The sequence below is a fragment of the Fistularia commersonii genome, chromosome 4 (assembly GCF_037954325.1).
Source record: "Fistularia commersonii isolate RoL2024-O1a breed Wild chromosome 4, RoL_Fcom_v1.0, whole genome shotgun sequence".
Taxonomy (NCBI): Eukaryota; Metazoa; Chordata; class Actinopteri; order Syngnathiformes; family Fistulariidae; genus Fistularia; species Fistularia commersonii.
Window position 1 is genome coordinate 20,682,401 of NC_141287.1, and position 20,758 is coordinate 20,703,158.

General features: G+C 44.3%; 1 protein-coding gene across 2 annotated transcripts in view; it reads left to right on the forward strand.

Annotated features, from left to right (window-relative positions):
* LOC147235096 (disco-interacting protein 2 homolog A-like) overlaps positions 1-20,758 on the forward strand; it is a 93,819-nt gene that overhangs the window by 28,925 nt on the left and 44,136 nt on the right. For both annotated transcript variants that reach the window (XM_086145946.1, XM_086145947.1), the window contains exon 2: positions 19,527-19,598. In XM_086145946.1, the coding sequence (XP_086002072.1) occupies positions 19,527-19,598 (72 nt within the window). The remainder of the gene's footprint in view (positions 1-19,526; positions 19,599-20,758) is intronic.

Sequence of the window (20,758 nt, forward strand, 5' to 3'; positions counted from 1 at the left end):
CTTCCAGCGTAGGGATGGCGAGCACGCAAGGGCTGGAAGCCGGCGTGGGCGTAATTATCCCCTCCAGCATCAGCGTCGTCACACGTGTCGCTCGTTTGCTTCAAGATAACCTTGATTTATTACCGTGAAACTTGTGCGGTCCAGACGGCAGGAACTTGATATTCTCACTGTGTTGGGAAAAAAAATGCGGCTTAAAATCTATCTTTTATATTCGAAACAAAATGGACTGATGTAGGTTTTTGTATCCCAGCACTTGATAGGAAATAACAATCAACATGTGTGTGCAGTGGATCCTCGCTACGTCGTCCTGGTTCGGTTTGGCGGATTTTTTTTGTAATTCGGTTCTAACGATTTATCGTTCTTTCGCGTTTTTTTTTTTTCCAGTATTGGAAAATATAGTCATATTAAACTAAAATTCATTCGAGAAAATTAATAAAATATGAGATTTTCTTCGCTGGCACGTATTCTTGGAGGAGACGGCGTCCCCGACATGACTCCTGATGACACCAGTGGCTTCATGGACGGACATTCGGGTCCGTTGACGGACGAGGACGTCGACCCGAGGATGAAGTCTGCCGGCGACGAAAAAAGGAAGAAATGGAAGTCACCGGTCTCACGCTGGAACGACGCCGCAAATTCCCTGCAAAATATGTCGCAAGATTGGAACGACCATATGGACCATATAGTTGATGGACGGCGCCGTGGCGCTTTATAGGTTTATTGAGGATGAATATATACCATCAAAATGATGACGTCTCTACTTTGTGGAAATTCTCTTTTCGCGGGGGGGTCTTGGAACTCCTGCGAAAAGTGAGGGTCCACCAGACTCTCATTTTTAATTTTTTTTCCTCAAGTTTGGTAAGAAATACCAGTGTATCACATTTCGGTGAGTCTAATTAACACTGGGTTTTTTTTTTTTTTTTTTTTTTTTTTTTTTGCAACCCATTAAATCAGAGAAAAACTAATCTATCACTCCAAGCCACCAGGGACCGCTTGGCTTGAGGAAACAGAAATATAGAGGAAATAGACAGAAGCACCATCTGGCCTAAAAGTTCAGGCGGTGAAGGAAGTTGGAGCTTCTCCCTCCGTGTCCTCTGCTGTTCCCGTAGCAGCTCAGTGAAGTGACAGATCCCTGAACACGAACTGACATCTGACAGCCCGGCGTCTCGTCGCTCCTTCCCCCGCTCTCTTCCCTCCTCAAAGAACACACCACGCCGACAAACACACTCCTGTCGTGCGAAAACACGGGTCCGATCGGACGATGCCAGACCGTCAACACTCCGCTCCTTTATGACAGCTGTTCTGGAAGTCGCCTCCCTTTTCCTCTTCGTCCTTCCGTCCTTGTGTTTTCTTTAACCTGCTTGTCCAGTGGAACCGGTTTTTCTGGATGTTTTGTTCGCCGGTCTTTTCTCCCCGTGTTACTCGAGTGATCAACGTCCACGTTTCTCGGTTTTTAAGCTCTCTTGAAATCATCCCGAAGGTTTCCACTTTGCCACAGTACCAGAAGTTGTTAGTTAAAATAATAATTTGTTGATGTGCAATATGCAGAACTGTGCAATATTTCATTTCATAACAGCTACACTACAATTTTTCCTTTTATCATACTATTGTGCACTCCTTACCTCACTTGTTACTAAGACACTTATAGTTTTATCACTTGTTTACTAAGACACTTTATAGTTTCACTGAGACACTTTATAGTTTATAGTTGATTTTTATTTCTAATTCTGCCTTTTTCTTTTTATTATTTATTACTGTTATATTTTCTGTAACTGGCACAACAATTTCCTTCGGGATTAATAAAGTTGTTCTTATCTTATCTTATCTTATCTTATTTTATCTTATCTTATCTTATGTATCTGAAAGCGTGTCACCTGTTTTGCCCAAAGTAGCAAAGCGCGGACCTTCCTCTGTTAGCGGAAACAGCAAAATCAGCCGTCACGCGATTCGCGCTTTGAGATCATCAGATGGACCCTCATCTCGTCCCGGCTCGGAGCCCCGCGGGGCCGATCCACGGGACGTGGGATGTTTCAATCGAAAAAGTGCGAATCAATACCGAGCGGTAAAGTTGACCGACACGACGTTTGCCCCGAGCCGAGAGCCGAGAGCCGAGAGCCGAGAGCCGAGAGCCGAGAGCCGGCCGCTCGGGATTTTTATTTCACCGTCCGACGAGCCCTCGCTTTTCTGAATCCTGTTTTCAGGGTGTCGGATGAGAGGAGGCGTGTTCTGGAACCGTGACCGCATGAAAAATGAATATTAGATATCCGCGTTCAAGGCCCGCGTTAATGTGTAAGTGTGTCTGAGACCACGTATCTCCACCTGGAGTCCCTTCCTGGTTACTCACAAACACAGTGTGTTTTGTCGTCCCCACATGTTCCTCCAGGAAGGAGAAAGGAAACAAAGAGCCCACTTCCTGAGCAAACTCTACACAATAGAGCAGGAAGTGACTGGCAACCGTAAGGGAGGCCACGGAGTGTGAAGTAAAGATAAAGTGATCCCTCTATCATACAAACCGCATTTTCTTCCCAGACTTCCCCTTTTAATCCCCTTTATTTTCCAACAGAAACTCTCCAGCTCCCCAACATACCTGTGTCTATTTTCCTTCGTTGGACATTCAAGCCGTTGAAGCCAACATCTCAGTAATCTAGGGTGAGGTAAATGTTTCCACAATGTGGAAAAGATAGAACTCTTTTCATATTTCTTTTAATTCCGGCTCTATCACTCAGCCGCTGAATCCTGGAACAATCGATCCGGTTCACCGCATTATGCGCCACGTGTCAGCAGACCCCGGAGAGCCGTCACTATGGTGACCCTTCGCTGGCACCGAATGCGGGATTGCGAGTTACGAACCAAGAGCGCTGCTTTGACTCACGGCTGAATCGGGCTGGAACGGCAGTGAAGGTTTTTTTTTTTTTTATGTAATTTCACCCGAAATAAGAAAAGCCTGAGAGAAAAGCAAGAGTACCGTGCAAACAAAGACAACGCTGCTTTTGCGCCTCACATGATTCATCGTCTCTTTCCTGCAACTTGTGCACTCTTTATTTTACAGCCCCCAGACCTCCTCAGGCATGGCACCAGGGAGGTAGAGCTCCAGTTGGCTCATAACTTCCCCCCCTTTCTGTTTTCCTGCCTCTCCTCAGTTCTTCCCTTCCTTTATTTGCGGCGTCTCTCTCATTTCACAGTATCTCACCGACCAATCGGTACGTTTTGCCCCCTTTTTTTTCTCGTCTCGTCTTCTACGCTCCCTTCTTCCCGATATTTTTATTATTTTTTTTTCCCTCCTCGTCCTCCTCCTCGCCTCCGAATGAGTCCCCGCAGTCCAGAGAATTCAAAGGGACGCTTTCTCAGTGACGGCGGCAAATTCCCCCCAGGCAGACCAACGGGCGGGTTTCGTGCCAAGACCGGCCAGGTAACCTCGGGGGAGAATCCATAGCGGCGCCTTATCGGACAAAGAGAGCGTGGAAAAAGTAAAAGCCTATATAAGGAATGGTGTCACTGGTAGTGGCGTGTCATAGTACTGCACTTTAAGATCCAACAAAAGAGAGAGAGAGTGAATAAAGTAACCTCTGTTTTACATAGGCTATAATCTAGAATGACTAAGCGATCCCTTTTCAGAGACTTCTGTCTCTATCTTCAGAACTATTTTTAGGAGAACTTCCTATTTTCAAAGTAACACCATAAAACCAGTTCTCCAAAGGGGGAAAAAAAAAAAAAAAATGTGCGAGACAGGCAACGCTGAATGGCATCTACTTTCATAGCCACTGAACATTATACCGCATAATGTCTCCCTTCAGTGGGGATTGTATAGCAGATTTAACCACGGGTTTCTACAATGATATGCTTCCATTATCAGATTTCCTGCGCTGCTTCTTTCTCCACTCTGTCATCGTTTGCATGAGCGTAAAAAAAAAAAAAAGAAGAATCTCACAGCTGACTATTTTTACAACACTTTGAATCCATTATTTGATTTGAAAATTAAAATTGAAAGTAAGCAGCGTCAGCCAAATCAACAGATGTGGATCTGCACCCAAAATTTGGCCGTGACCTTCATTTAGAAGGTGGAAGATGGATGCGCTGCACAGATTAGTTCAGCCTGAAAGGGGTCGGGGCCGCATTAGCATCGTAAATGCCTTTTGTTCAGAGGTCACACACTCTTGTGTCGGACCTGACGTCTGCCGTTCACCTTCCATCCCAACCTGAGCTACCTGTTTCTAATAAGCACCGTATTATTGCTTGAGTTGAATTTTTTCGCGCGCAAAATGCGTGGCCTATGTTGCGATCGCTTCACTCCAGATGAGCCAATCACAGCAGTTTTTAACTGTGACTGAATCGGCGTAATATTTAGACAAACCTAGAGAGTAAAATCTGTCACGGTAGGTCACAGTCTGGTGTAAGCAGAGCTCGCTGTTTTTGTAAATATTGCTTTTTTTTCCCCCCTTGTGTGGCTGCAGTAAAGTGATCGCTGTTTTATAGCTTGGCCTTTGTCAAGAGAACCGAACGCTGACCTCATGAAGCGCTCGCTCATTAGGAAACCCACGCCAAACCGCTGTGATGGATGAGCACGGGGACGCCTCCAAATGCATATATTCAGCGTGCACGTTCTCAAGCCGGAATATAATTTACTTCTCAAATCGCTCTATCCGTGATTTTGGATGTTATCAAAACGCATATTGCCCGTGACTCATCACTAACTGAATGTACAGTCTCACATGCTGTAAAACCTGGAAAATAAGATGGGAAAACAAGAAAGAAACCGTGCGCTGAGAGGAACAGCCGGTCGAGGAGAAATGAAATTCAGCGGAGGTTCGTCAGAGACATTGTTTTAGCACCCTCTGTTGGACAGACGCAACAAAAGCCCAGATCCAATCGCCCCCCCGACAACACCGATGGGGTTTGACTGGAAAACAGTCGGGAACTCCGATGGCTTCGCGCGCCACGTCACCGCAAAGCGGAAATGCCGCCGAAGTTTGAACTGGATGCCTTTAAAACCAGTTTGCTTTTTTGCATTTGTGGGTCTGGTGGCAGTCGTGGCTGCTGCACACATGCTGCGGCTGGACAATTTTTTTTTTTTGAAGAGGCGTGCATGTGTGTATCTGAAATATTCCAAATTAAAACAAGGAATTTTTTTTTTTTTTTTTTTTTTTTTTTGTTGGGATGAAACATTGTCATCGGCAAATTCACGATTCATTTACGTTTTTTTTAAATCACGGGGAAATGCAACACATTGAGCAGAAAACAGATTCTTCAATATGAACAACAAACTATTGAGAAAAAGCAAAAACCAATTTTCCTTTACAATATCAATATATTCTCCCTAAATATAATGGAAATAAAATGTCTGAGGTAAAAGTGATTAATATATTTTCGATACGCTTTTTTCCACGTAGAATCCACGACCCAGTGTGACGTCCGCTCAACTCTCCAGGCTGTAGACACACTGTGCCGACAGAATAATTTTGTTTTTTTCTTCTTTCCCCCGCTAATGAACATCTTGCACGGCACGGAGCAGAAGCGCCGGCCTCCTCCGGCCTCGGCCTCGCTAACCTGAACCAAGTCGGTGCTGATTTGCGTTTAAAATTTCAAAGGTTTTCGCCGCCGCTCTACTTCCAGGCAGGGGTGTCCAGAAGAACGGTGAAGAAAGTGAATCATAGATGAGTGATTATGCAGACTTGGTCCTCATTTTTGTACTTTCTTCCTTCGGGGGGAAAAATACGATGACGTAGATAGTTACCGAAGATAGACGCGTTCTCGTCCGGTTGAACACTTTAGTATTTATTTGAAAAGTGTGTTTCTATCCACAGTGATATGCGACCGGTGGACATAAATGTAAATCAACCGACGTCACTGGGACAAAAAGAGGACGAGGGCTGCGAAGAGGGAGGGGTAAGATGGAGAGGTTTAGAACGGTTACCGGGGAAATGAAAGAACGGGAAGAAAAATAGACTCGCTAAAGACGCTGCTTCGCTTGGAAGCTCTCGCGTTTTCGCCGCACTCGTCTCGATGCGGGTTTCACGGTATTATTTAAGTTATGCGAGCATCCGGGTCATGAAAAGTTTATCGGCGCAAGGGTTGGTATTCAGGTCGGATTCACACGAATCTACTCTCTTTGGCGTTCCGGAGGCCTCCGCTGTTGCCGTGGCTACGTGAAAAATGTGTCGTCATTACGGATACGTATCGACAGGAATGTTTTGTACTGATTGTATCAGTGGCCCATTTGAGGAACGTAGATTTAAACCTGCACTTTCTCCCGCTTCCAATTTAAGTCTCCTTTTCTGTCTGCAGGACATTTGCAAAATTTGTATTTGATTGAACGCGAGAATGAGGATAACCGATAACGAATGCCAGGCGAGACGCTTCATCTTCACGAGGGTTTTGACTCCTCGTCGCTATATTTTTAAGCGTCAGAACCTTTTGCTTGCGATAAGACAACTTTATTTATCCCGAAGGAAATTTTTGTGCCAGAGTTTCAAGTAAAACATAACAATAATAGATAATAGTTGGAAATTTTATAAACAGTACAAAAAAGGGGGGAGAAAGAGAAATACAAATAAGAAATACAAATAAAACTATAAAGTGTCAAAGTAACAAGTCAAGGCTATAAAGTGTTTTAAGGTCTTTAAGTACAAAGATTTTGAGGGGAGAGGAATTAAAAATACAGAGATATATTTATAGAGAAAAGAAAATTAAAACAGACAAACCAGAGGTTGTTGACACCATTGGTTATACAGAGCCAATTATCAGGCAAAAGAAAAAACGAAACAAACCCGACGACATTTTTTTTCCCTGCTTTATGTCACTGAAAATGGAACACCTTTGATATTTGTTCTGTGAGGTGGAACGATAATGCCAGCAAGCAGGCAATTTGTGTGTATCCTCGCTCTCCTAAATAAAAACCCAGCCGCCGCCCCTTTTAAAAACCAACTGTATAAATAAGGACACATGCAATTTGGTATCGGCACAAATGATAACAAATCATGAACCTACTGCATATTTGGCTTTCGTGCGGCTTCATTATCAGACACTGGCGTCATCGTGTAGTTAAACGCCGCTGCCTTTCAGGACTTTGTCGTGAGTCACAGGCAGGGAACAAAAGGAAATGTCGCTTATTAGAATGGAAAGGTGCCTGTTAGCTTTTGGCCCCGACACACAGATACGGACGATACGCAAACGCCCGGTTTGCTGTAATGGCCCGAGAACACCGAGTGTCTCTGTTTGTTCGCCCTATAATTGGATTGCCACGGCGCCGGCGTGTAGATGTTTAGTGGTGTTGTGTGTTCTGGCTCTAAAACCCAGCCCTCTTCAGCCCTGCTGTTCTTGACTATAGCAATGACGCCGATATGTGTACATATGCGAGGAGCTTAATGGCTAAGCCGGTAAAACGGGCCATTCGTATGGTAATGACCAGACAAAGGAGACGGCAATGAATCCGTCCGCATCCTCTGAGACCGTGCAGAATTGTGCAAAACGCTTGGGGGCTTCAAATGGTCTCACTTTTATCCCCGACCCAGTCATGGTGACGCACTGTTGTCTCGCCTGCGCCGAGGTAAATAAAAAAAAAAAACAAAGCAAACACTTGATAAAGAAACAATAAATCACAATGTAAATAAAGCTTTTAGGTTCATCGTTCCCTAAAGCAACATGAGATATTCAACCCGGGTAGGGATTCTGACTGTGAGATAATGTTGTGGGCGGAGCTGGCATGTTCTCGCCGTGTCTGCAGGGCTTTTCTGCGTGTTCTCCGCTCTCCTCCCACAATCCAAAAACATGAATTAGCTTCATCGAAGACTAAATTGCCTCTCGCGCAGCGATCGCCGAGTTCCCCGAGTGCAGGGGAAGCGATAGAGACGATGGACGAATGGGTGAACAAACATAACGACATGGTCATTTCTATCTATACAATGGGGATAGATTGGCAGCGGCTACTCATTAGCGGCCGGTTGGACGCCGCGCGCCGCGGAGGGCTGCCAAGGCGTCGAGTTGGCTACCGAACAGTAGTGGACATGAAATACGGTTAAAAAGAAATCCGGTTGGTGTCGCCACCAGCAGAGGTGATTTATAGGCGACCTGTCAAACAAATCAAGCCGAGGGAGGAGGGACGGGGAGCCACTTCGGAGTTATGGACGTAAATAAAGTCCATCATATTAACCGGAGTAGCATCGGAAGCCAATTCTTCCATTTCATGTTAAAGCTTTTACTTTAAGGTTTTTTCCGCTGGTCACACACACGCGACCAGGTCTACAGATCACACACCCTGAGACACACTCCAGGACGTGAGTTGAGTGTGAAATAATCATTTCGTGTCATGTAGTTTCTTCCCGCAATGTTGCAAATTTATGTCCGAATCTCTCTCTCTCTCTGGATTTTAAACTCTTAATATGTTTGTTTGATTGCACAAATCATGAAATAATCACGGCATGCAATATACCGTTTCCCGGCGAAAAAAAAAAAAGCGATTTATAGCTCAATGTGTCATAGCTTAAACATATCATGGCGGAGATATCTCTTCATCCCGTGTTTGGAGACCTTGTCAAGGTAATGGTGGAGCAACCAGACCGGTGTTAGAAACAGCTAGAGGAGAAAAAAAAACAAAGTACGACATTTGACATGTAGAAATGAGGCTCAAAGGGAGGGCGATAAGTTCCGATAAGAAAAGCGTAAACAACGAGCTCCTTGACTTTAGGTGCTTCAAAAGGAGCTTTCTGTGGACCCGAGTTACATCATTAACAGGGTTTTTCATTGTCCTCCAGGCAGGAACGTAGCGAGTGAGATTCCAGATCCAGTTACTCGTCTGCTCACAAAGTATTTCACGCCTGTCTTTTTGTAGCCTCTCTTTTTTCACATCTCGCAACAAATCTTTCTATGTATAACTAGCAGTGCATTTGAGACGGGACGCTTGTTTTGTTATTGTTTTGTACCGCAGAGAGGCCCGGAGGAAACGTGTCCTCTTCTTTTTCAAATTGTTCACCAGTCAATCCGTAATTATTTTCTTCTTCTTCTCCTTTGGGCTTTTCCCTGCGTTGGTTCTCCTTGGTCTTCCTCTAGACCAGACCCGGGCACTTTACGGCCACATCCGGCCCATTTTGCTTTTTTTATCCGTCCCGCCAAAGTTTTTTTCCTTTGAATATTTTAAGTATTTTCAATCAATATTGAATTTAGATTTTTTTTTCCTTTTGTTTAATTTCGTATGGAGGATTCTACACAAAATAAAGTCGGTACATTTATACGATCATGAATGATTTTCATGTTGGAATTAAATGTCGAAAAATGCAAATATTTAAATTGCGATTTTCAGTTTGTTCAATTTACGTGATACCGAGTCGGCCCGCGCATTAAAATAAAATAAGAAATGTGGCTCGCCAGCCAAAATAATTGCCCACCGCGGATCTAGACTTCCAATTCCAGCATCCGTCTACCAAAATATTCACCGTCCGTCCTCTCCAAAACATTTGGAGTTGGCGCAGCCATACATGTGAAAACCCCCATTTAAAACCTTAAAAAGAAAAAAAAAAAAGGAAATCAGACCCACTTACTGTAAATTGTAATAATTTATCTGTATAGATGTTCATAACTGTGCGATATTTCAAAACAGCTACATGTAGAATATTTTTTCATACTCTTGTGCACTCCTTATCTTTCACATGTTACTTAAGACCTTAAGACACTTTATAGTTTTCCCTTGTTACTTAAGACACTTTATCGTTTATTTCTATTTTTTACTCTCCCCCTTACCTGTTTATACAATTTTCTACTATTATTTATTATTGTTATATTTTTCTTGTAATTCTGGCACAGCAATTTCCCTTGGGATAAATTCTTATTCTTATTTTTATTCTTACTCTTATTATCGACCGTAACGCAACAATGCAAGAAACCTAAACCTCGCCTTCCTTTTATTTGTACAACATATCAGCCTTTATTTAGGATTGTTTATTACGACCCCCATCTTGTCTGCGCTGCAAAAGCCGTTTCCCGCCGCAGGCTCCTCTGCATCTAATGTCTTATTATTCACACTGTCTGTTTGCTCACCAGACGTACGGCGCCTCGGGGACGGCGGGGGATTTGGGGGCTCGGCGTGGATCCGTGTCCCGGTGCGTGAGCGCGATGGCGGGGTTGTGCGTTTGCAAAACGGTTGGAGGGGGTTCGCTCAGTCAGTCTTCTAATGCATCGGCACCACTTAATTAAAAGTGATCCAAAAAGGTGATTTAGGCTGTTGATGGATGGCGACCGAGACGCCCGGCTTCTTTGAATCAAGCGTGTGTGTAAGTGTGTGTGTGTGACTGAAGAAGGAAAAGGAAGTCATTACATTTTAATCATATCCTCTTTTATTGCATCTTAATTTCTGCGCCCCCACCCTCCTTCACGTCATTCTCCCTGAAGCCTCATCCAGCCGGCCAGCTTCAGCCCCCCTTTGTTTCTCCAGCTGGCTCCCGGTTTCAAGCTCCTTTTTCTCCTTGATCGGCCTCCTTTCTGCATCGCCAGTCTTATTCCTCCCATCCCCGACTCGCACAATGGACTCAAAGTCGCACGTTCATGTACATCGGAATGACTCACGAGGGGGGAAAAAACACAAAACAAAACAAAAAAAAACAACCCGCAGTCACATATTTGCCGCGACCTACAAAGGAAACGAAATCCCCGACGGATTGAAAGGCGCCGTTTTGTTCATTTGTGTTAAATATGCGTCTTGAAATGAGCAGATCTGCCGTCAAACAGATTGGAACAAAGTTTCCATCCCGCCCGGTCCCAAAAAAGAATGCTGTGTTTGAGGAAATACTTCCAGCGATTCAAATACTTACCGATTTATCGGAAAAAGAGACCCCGATGCAATGCGATACACGTTATTGCCGGGGACACACATATTTCCGACGTCAAATTTAAGTGATTTTGTCATATAATTGGATACAGTTTGGGATAAAAAGCGCACTATTATAATAATATTACCACAATATCAGTATTATAATGACGGCGCATCGACCTTAAAATTTAAATGCTCATGATTTATATAGGCGTGGACAATAGTACTTCTTATAAGTATTGAAGCTATTTTCAACTTTTGCCTCATTGGTGATTTAATCAACGCTAGTTAAATGCTTTCAAATAGTTTTACCGCAGTGACTAATTCCATGTTGTCCACCGTGGACCTCTTTAGTGAGTTCTTCATGTCGGGTCGAGGCCTTCACGTCAAACTAGTACTCGACCTCCTTTCACCCACGACGTACAATTAACAGACATGAACAGACTGGCTCGGTCGCAGGTCGGAAATGTCTGTTTCCATTCAGATTTGGGTTAAGTGGCTTAAATATAGCGGGGGAAAAAAGGAAAATGATCTCATACTTCCATTGTCTTAGAGCACATGTGGCAAACTCAAGGCCCGCGGGCCAAACGTGGCCCGTCACGTCATTTTATGTGGCCCGCCAGAACATCTTTAAAGGTACAAATGATCACTGAATGTCCGGGGAGAGAAAAGTTGATGCAGATGGAAGGCTGTTTCTAGAGAGATGGGAATGCATGTGGTGCATGTTTGTTACATTATCAGAGTTATTTAACATTCAAGAGGCTTTAGATTTATTTGACGATGCATTTAGTTACATTTATTCTGTTACGCGTTCCACGTGGCCCTTTGAGGGCAACCATTATGCTGATGTGGCCCTCGGTGAAAATGACACAGGGAGTGTGTTTTCACTTTGCAGAAATAAACTCAAATGATACGACTTTTTGGGGAGATTCTATCGTCGTGTTATAGAAGCACCATTTTTAACATAGCAGAGCTTGAGTTGTGTTTTTGCACTGGTTTGCATCAAGAATTTGTCAATTTGGATCATTAGATTTGGTAGATTTCTGCATATTTAATGTATTCTTATTTCCCCAAATCATTTCAATTCAACACTATTTCCAAATACTTTTTCTCGAATTAGCAAAACACCTCTTTTGTGATTAGTTAATTTTCAACCTTTTGACACATTGTCACAATCTTGTTCAGACCGCGGACCTCTTATATGTGACGAATATATATATTTAGAATGTTTATTTTATTTTTTCTGCTCTCATGTTATGTCTAAAATATTGCCTAAATTGTCTAAAAAATTGTCTAAAATATTACGCGCTCTCCTGGTTACTCCGTTCTTTCCTAAATCGGCGAAGGAAGTTAGCTTCCTCAGACAAAGTCGACATATCAAATCATCCCAGTCCATAGAAGCAGGAGACTGTGTGTGTGTGTCTGTGTGTGTGTGTGTGTGTGTGTGTGTGTGTGTGTGTGTGTGTGAGACGGGCCGATTCTGTCTGAGCTCGTAATAATTAAGGCTAATTATATACAGCTATTCATTTCATAGAAACTTACTGCCATGGGGTGAATAAGCTCCTAATTTCAGACATTAAACACACATACACACACACACACACACACAAAGGCTGATAAACCAGCTGGGACTGCTGAGACTCCACCAGTGGAAACACAAGGCAGTATTTTCTTGCACATCAAAGGGCTCCTGGTCACGATAAGCCTAATCTTATCCAAACATCGCCTCCCCTTCACTCTTAAATATAGGTTACATTTTTCACACTGCGTAATCATCGAAGGGGAGAAAACGTGCACAATTCAAGCAAGCAAGTTAGATCTAGCCGACTCCACGTGCGGTGATAATAATAATAATAATATCGGAGTGTTTATTATCGGGGCGGCGTTAAATAAGAGATGAGAACAACTTTATTTATCCCGAAGGAAATTGTTGTGCCTGAGTTTCAAGTAAAAACATAACAGTAATAGATAACAGTAGGAAGGAGGAAGAATAAGAAATACAATGAAATATAAATTGTCTTAACTGTTAACTACAAAGATTTGAACATTCCCTGCGGCAGAGGGAAGAAGAAGAAGAAGTAAATGGAAAAATAGAAGTAGAGAATTTAGGAAAAAGAGACACTAAGGTGAGGAGAAACTGGCAGGCAGCCGCCCAAGACAGCGCTGGAAGTAGATACATATATATATATATATATATATATATATATATATACTGCTCAAAAAAATAAAGGGAACACTTGAACAACACAATGTAACTCCAAGTCAATCACACTTGTGTGAAATCATAGTGTCCACTCAGGAAGCAATACACGGTTTCATTTTGACTTGTTTTAAGGACATTACATCAAAGTTGGATCAGCCTGGAGTTTGTTTTTACACTTTAATTTTGAGTGTGATTCCTAATCCAGACCTCCATGGGTTGATACATTTAATTTCCATGGATCATTTTTGTGTGACTTTGTTGTCAGCACATTCAACTGTGTAAAGAGCAAAGTATTTCATAAGAATATTTCATTCATTCAGATCTAGGATGTGTTTTTTAAGTGTTCCCTTTATTTTTTTGAGCAGTGTATATATATATATATATATATAATAAACAATATAAATGCTGCATTGAGAAAAAAAACAAAACAGATTCACCTTGAAGCAGTTTTGCCAAGAAAAACTCTTAAAATGTGTGTTTTTTTTTTTTTTACAGTGCATACATCGGGGGGGGGGGGGGGGGGTGAGAGAGATAGAAACAGAGGGGTTGGTATGTGGGAAGGTTGGGGGCAGGGGTTTGCTTTGACACCCTAATCCCGGAGCCTGGCTCGGCTTTGTGAGCCGGGGAGGAAAGAGTTGTAGGGATGGCGAGGGTGGGAGAGCGGGAGGGGGGGGTTCTGGAGCGTGGCACGCCAGAGGGAGGGCGGCGGCGAGCGGGGAGACGCAGGGAGATGGGGTTCATTCACTTTCCGCCGCTCGTGCCGAAATGAAACAAAAGGCGGCGGACGGCCTCACGTGCCGGCGGAGGATTGATTTTGGATTTTCGGATCTGTAGGGGATAACCGACGCTCCTCGAGCCGAAGGTGCGTCGTCGCTCTTCCGCCCGCCCTTCGGGCTCCGACACGTGAGTGATTCTACCTCGTTTCTGCGTCTGTTTAAAGCATTCGGAAAGGATTTAATCGGGTTATTTCACGCCGCGCTGTCAAAGTACTTTTTCCTCTCCGCTTGCTCGCAATGTTTGCAATTTGGTCACTTTGTCTTACTGTCTCTCGCGCCTCGTACGCCGCTCTTCTGCCGAGGCGGACGATAATCCGCTACCCGAAAGCCGTCGCTCCCCGTCCTCGAATAAACCGCGTTCGGTACGGAGAATTTTGAACGCGTCCGCATTCAGTAACGCCTGAAACAAAATGTGCAATGTCGACATTTGCACGGTTGAAAGTTAACGCTACGTGACATCTGACCGCGTCTGCTTTTGCTGAAATCATCACAAGAGCCTTAAGAGTACATTTTCCCCTTGTCTAAATATTAAGCGGTGGTTTTCCGTGGCAGACTGGTAGCTCGCTGTCTTGGCAGCGGCGTCGGCGCGTGGTGTGTCGGCCTGGCACGGGAACTGACAGCGAGGGCGGGCGGGGCCGTCACTAAAAGCAGAGGGTCGCAAGGTCACACACACACACACACACACACACACAGGTTTTATTTCAGAGCACAAACGTTTTCAGCATTATCCTCCAAATGAATTGGGTTACAATTAAGCGTCTCTCGCTCGGCTCGGCAGACGATACTTACTGTTTCCTCCCTTCATCATTTTCCAAGCGGATCGAACAGTGAAATACAAGAGATTTTATAAGATTAAAATCTCTTGCTCATAAAAGGTGGATGCAAAAAAAAAAAAAACAATATCTGTTATCTTTTCATCTCCTATAACTCGATCAGCTAATGGTCCCAGCGTCGGAAATAAATTTATTTTATAGAGACATAATGGACGAAGCTGCAACTTTTGATTTGTAACGATTGCGAAGCTACTCGTTTATTTAAACAACAAAAACGATACACAGGTCAATTAATTGATCACTCGATCACAATTTTGTTAAAAAAAGGCACAGTGTTCTCTCTCTCACACACACACACATTTTATTTTTATAAAGCACATTGAAGGATAATACTGAGCTGTCCAGTTACCATTTATTTTAATCCATCTCGTAATAGTTCACTATTCAATTTCGATTTTAGTTAAGCGAACCCCGCCATTTTCATCCGGGGGCGTCAGTATCCCTCCTCGAAATGTCCGTGACGGCGCGTTAAGGAATGCGCTGTGTTTTTGTAATTTAATCTTAATCCGAAGGCTCAGAGACGCACGGCCGTTCTTCGCCCAATAACCCTCAATCGATCACACTCACGATCGGTCGATTACGGTCAATAAGACGAGGCAGAGGTCAGCGGCCTTCTTGCTTTATCGGATCACTGTCTGACCGTTTTATCTCGCCTTTTTTTTTTTTTTTCGAAATGAGCTTAAAAGCAGGGTGACTGGAACATCTACGGCCGCAATCTTGGAAAATTGTGCCCGCTGGTTAGAGGAGGAAACCATTTCGGCGGCTCCAGATGATAAGAAAGTGTCACAGATCCAGAATAAACCCCACAAAATGATGGACGCGGGACATAGAAGTGAATCCCTGGTATTTCAACCCTTTGAAAGGAACTCCTGCAGGTCAAAAAATAAAATAAAATAAGCGTCTGGAGGGCAGAAGCTTCGTGTGGGTCGACGTTGAACCACCGGGGCCAGAGATGGAGGTGAAAAGGTGCAGGGCGAACAATGGAGCGGGAGTTTGGTTAAAGTGGATGTGGGAAAAGAGGGGAGAAAACAAACAAAAAATTTAAAAAAAACGTCATCCAGCTGAGCCTCGGACGTCTCCTCCATCCCCTCCTCGTGCGCTCCCATCATCTCCCGTGATGATCCTCCCCCTCGCACCTCCTCCCAAGAGCCTCCTGGGTCTTCTTCTTCTTCTTCTTCTTCTTCTTCTTCTTTCGGCTTTTCCCTTCAGGTGTCGCCACAGCGAGTCCACTTTCTCCATCTAACCCTATTCTCTGGATCCTCCTCTCTCACACCAACTGCCTTCATATCTTCTCTCACGACGTCCATAAATCTTCTCTTTGGTCTTCCTCCAGACCTCTTGCCTGGCAGCTCCAATTCCAGCATCCGTCTACCAATATATTCTCTATCCCTCCTCTGTCCATGACCCAACCATCTCAGTCTGGCTTCTCTGACCTTCTCTCCAAAACATCTAACGTGCTGTTCCTCTGATGGACTCATTCCTTATCCTCTCCATCCTGGTCACTCCCAAAGAGAACCTCAACATCTTCATCCCTGCAACCTCTAGTTCTGCCTGCTGTCTTTTGGTCATTGGAACAGTTTCTAGTCCAAACATCATCGCTGGTCTCACCACTGTCTTGTACACCTTTCCTTTTATTCTGGCTGAAAGTCTTCTATCTCTTCATACCCCTGACACTTTTCTCCACCCATTCCAACCTGCTTGGACCGTCTCTTCACCTCTTTTCCACACTCTCCTACGCTCTGGACTGTTGACCTGAAATCCTCCAGCTTCTTGATCTCCACTCCCTGTAGCCTCAGCGTTCCACCCGAGTTCCTCTCATTCACACACATATATTCTGTCTTGCTGCGACTCACCTTCATTCCTCTCCTTTCCAGATCATACCTCCACCTCTCTAGATGTTCCTCTACCTGTTGTCTGCTCTCACTACAGATCACAATATCATCTGCAAACATCATGGTCCACGGAGATTCCCGTGTAACCTCATCTGTCAGCCTAAATTTGGGGTGATTTACCTTTTTTACAGCTCAATTATATCACATAGAGCGTCGTCGGTGCACGAGGTCAACGGCAGCTGCTGCTCTGTATCTTGTCCCTTCGGACACTCGTGTATCTTATCAGGCGTCAGGTTTTCCTGATCCATCCATCCATTTGTGTCGCTCCTCCATCCCAACGTCCTCTTCCGTTGTGGAGGCAGCAGCTGCTTTAGAATTAAAACAAGTGTCTCTGTGTGAATATCTGATATGGAAACACGTGGTTTCGACCAAACCCATTTTGGTGGCCGGTGGCAACATACGTCCCGATTTGATGTCAAGGGGGCAGGAAGGGTAAAATCATAGCGTGATTACCTCGATGTAACACCGAGTCCGAATGTTTCCTTTGTTTTAGCGTAAAGGAGAACAGGCAAATGATGAAAATCTTTATATGGATTAACTGTGCATTTAAAAAAAACATACATGAGATTCATGATGAGAAGCAAGTGCAATTTCATCAACACTGCCTCAGTCTGTCTTCTAACTTCTCCGTGCATTTTGTTGTATTTTTCTCCACGGCAAATCTCATCGCGGCACAGAAACTTGCCACATCCACACCGAGCTTGCAGGTTTCTTATTAACTTAGACCAACAAATAAGAAGTGGTTTATTTTTCTCGGAAAACCTTCGACTCCTTGTCCACTTTTCTCTTTTTGACAACGACATCTTGCTGACGAGGGTGTCGGGCGACAACAGAAAAGCGGGTACATTTCTAACAATAAGTAAAAATACTATTTACAGACCCGGAAGCCGCATTGCTGCCGTCTGCTGTAAAATCTGAGTCGCGAGGTGTTTTACCGTGTTGCGAACACTGACTTAAACACTGCAACCCTAGCGGACAATATAGAAACTGTACTTTTCATGATTTTTATGTATTTTTTCAAATAGTACACTTATTCCACGGGCAGGATTTTTTACATTTCACACCCCTGGTTTAGCCAAACAGACTTTGTTGATTCAAGAGAAGTTTACTTGTTGAACATTAAATAGTTGAGCGCATTCCTCCATATTTAATAACCAAGCGGCTTCCTTGGAGGTCAAAGTACGAGTTTCTCTCAAAAATATCCCGCGGGGTTCTTGCTTTGGACTCCAGGCCATCAAAGATGCGACCCAGACGTAGGCGCCGCTGCGCCGAATAGTTCCCTATTGTCGGACCGTGGCACGCTCAGACACCCTGGTATGCGCACACCGACGTGCACAGATGTGCGCACCCGCGCAAACACAAGCGGAGATACTTATAAGAGTCAGCGTCAGGTCAGCAGGCACGGTCTGTGGACAGCTCTGTATTGTTGCGAGCCTCCAGCGCCACTGGACGTTTAACAGTGCAAGCATTCAACCGGCACTGGTGACTCAGGACCAGCGGGCAGCGCGGCAACCAGTGTGACTAACAACACCTGCTTCCACACTGCCGCATTGTGTCGGTCAATTGGCTGGAAAAGCCGGGCGAACGAGCAGGTCTTGTATCGTACGCGAGATTTCCAGCGGAAGGGTAAATGTTTTCGGAACTCCTAATAAGATGTAAGCAAGTAATCTTCTGAGAAACAAGATCCGGAGAAGAACTGGCTCAGCTTGTGCTGTGGATGGAACTGTGTTGAACTTTTGGCCCGCTTTAGTTGACCTCAACCCTAATTATCCTGAATAAGGGACCAGTTCAACAGTCAGACTAACCTCTGACAGACTCTAATTTCAGTAATTGTCTTTTTGTTGGAACGGGTCCCATGTGTTTAGTTGTCTGATAGAAGCAGAATAAAACCAAAACAAGGAAGTTACTATTATGCCAATGGCAGATGTACAGTTGTAAGGACACGTACACCGAAATGTGTAAAATGAGCTTTCATGCAAACAATCCAGGATGGGATCTGAGTGCGGATTGATCATTTTAAAGAAAAGCAAAGTTGAGATGCTCGTCACGAAGCACGAATGAAGATGAGAGGTGAAAATATTTGCATTGATGTTTAGCGAGACTAAAGCGTGGTGATATTTGGCCGGAAACCATCTCAGCTATCTTGAGCGAGACAGTCATATTTGTATGATCGGTCATTCGATGCATGCGATCAATCAATCTAATCCACACTTGATCACTGACTTTTCTAACGCGCCAACCTCAGGTTGACATTGGTCGTAAAAAATATAACAAATATAATTGTGCCCGAACCCCGAAATGACAGGGAGATGTGCTTCTCCTCTGGAGCGATCTGTTATCCGGAACCTGAGATCTGGACCCATAAGGAAATAGGAGTTTGACCCGAATCTTGGCGAGACAGTCGCTGACGCAACTGATCGTAAAGATTGTCGGACTTAATGTCGCCCCGAACGTCTACGAGTGAACTCCAGCTTTCCCTCTTCACATGTTAAAGCAAAATCACCGCTTTTCCAGAAAGTTGTCGGGCCGCTGCTACGCTACCCGTCTGTTTCCGTCCCTTTCCGTCCCTTTCTTTTACCAGAATCCAAACCTCCGCTTTGGTCTAACGTTGAAACGAGCCTATTAAATTAACAGACTTATTTAATGAGTCTGCTTTTCAATTTTATGCGGTAAGACAATGGAGACTCGTTCGGTTTACGTCGACATCAGCAAAAATCCGCGTCGGTTATTTATCTTCCGTCGGACGCACTTTTCCAGACAGGCCAGACAAATGATCTTTTAAATGCCGCCTGCTCGGACGACGTTATCATTCAAAAATGTAATGGAAATCCTCCTCTCTGTTCTAACTATCAAGCGCGCTTTTTGCAGACCGTCGCGTGTGTTTTTATCTCCGTGCAGCGCCAGCGTTACCGGCTCGGCGCTCTGATCCCGGGGCGTTGCGATACAGACGCACAAACACTGCAAAGCATGTTAAGCTAATGAGTCATCTCTCTGTGCCCCCCCATCCCCGACTCTGTCTCTGCACAGGGGACATCACTCAGAAGGGCTATGAGAAGAAAAGAGGCAAGCTGCTGGCACCATACATCCCACAAATACAAGGTAAGGCTCAAAATAAAATGTTTACATGTTTTTTTTTCCTTCCCCCAAGTATAATTTTTCAGAATGCAAAATCATAAAAGTTATGATGGTATCGGCAGATGCGCGGGTCTTTTTGCAGTGTCTTTATCGCGGTCGGCGAAATTCATTACTCAGGGAAATGAAGATGCATTTAGGAAAACAATCTGGGAAGGTCAAGGTTATTAAAAACAATGTTTTAAAGCCGCACAATATAACGTTTTTTGCGTCTGGTGTTAGATTTTGATTGTTCTGGTGGTCTCTTTTATACCTTTAGTTCGTTTTCTGGTTACGATTGCGGCCTCCCCTTGCACAAACAGAATTAGCTCTTCATTCATATGTTTGGGATAAAAAAAAAAAAAAAAAAAAGCATTTTTAAAAAATCGCTTTCTTTCTTTCTTTGCGACTTGTGCACACTCGTCTGTCGTTCACCAGTACCTTATTGTTAAAAAAAAAAAAAAGAAGTGGAAAAACAGAACGCACTGTTGGCGGCCACAACCATGCAGTTTCCTAAAACTTCTTCAGTTGCTGTGAGACAATTAAAATCCCTGCTGAGCCTTCGTTGGATCCGTCTGTCGTATCTACGAAGTACAACCTGCCCGGCAACCGGGTCTGGTGTTCTGGCTTGTTTTATCGGCTTGTTTCCTCTGGGAGTTGGAATCAGAATGCATCCGTGCTATGCGAACGTAGCCTGTCCAACCACTTCCTGACACATATTTGAAATCAGTTCCGATTTGAAACAACAGATGTAGCGGACGGGAGTTTAATGTTACTCAACGGCGCTCGTGTTATATTGCTGTCTGAGAGTTGCTGACAGCGTGGAGCTCGCTGATCCCCTCTAAGCTGCCGCTGAAAGGCCGGCCGGGGTCGAGGGCTGGAAGGGTGGCCGGCCCGTCGGCTGGCCAGGTGTTGGATACGCTGGATGTGGCAAAGTTGAAAGAGGGTGTTTTCGAAAGGGATTTTCTCTCAAGGGGAGTCACTCTTGGTCACGGGAAAGAGTTTTCCCACATCGAAACATTCAAAACAGAGGCCGGGCTTTTCAGTCACCGCATCGATTGAAGCGCCCATTTCCAGACCTGAGAGGTTTTATCAAGGGAATTGTTGTTTACGGTTCGGCAAAGCAGAGTCATTTCATTTCAGGTCAC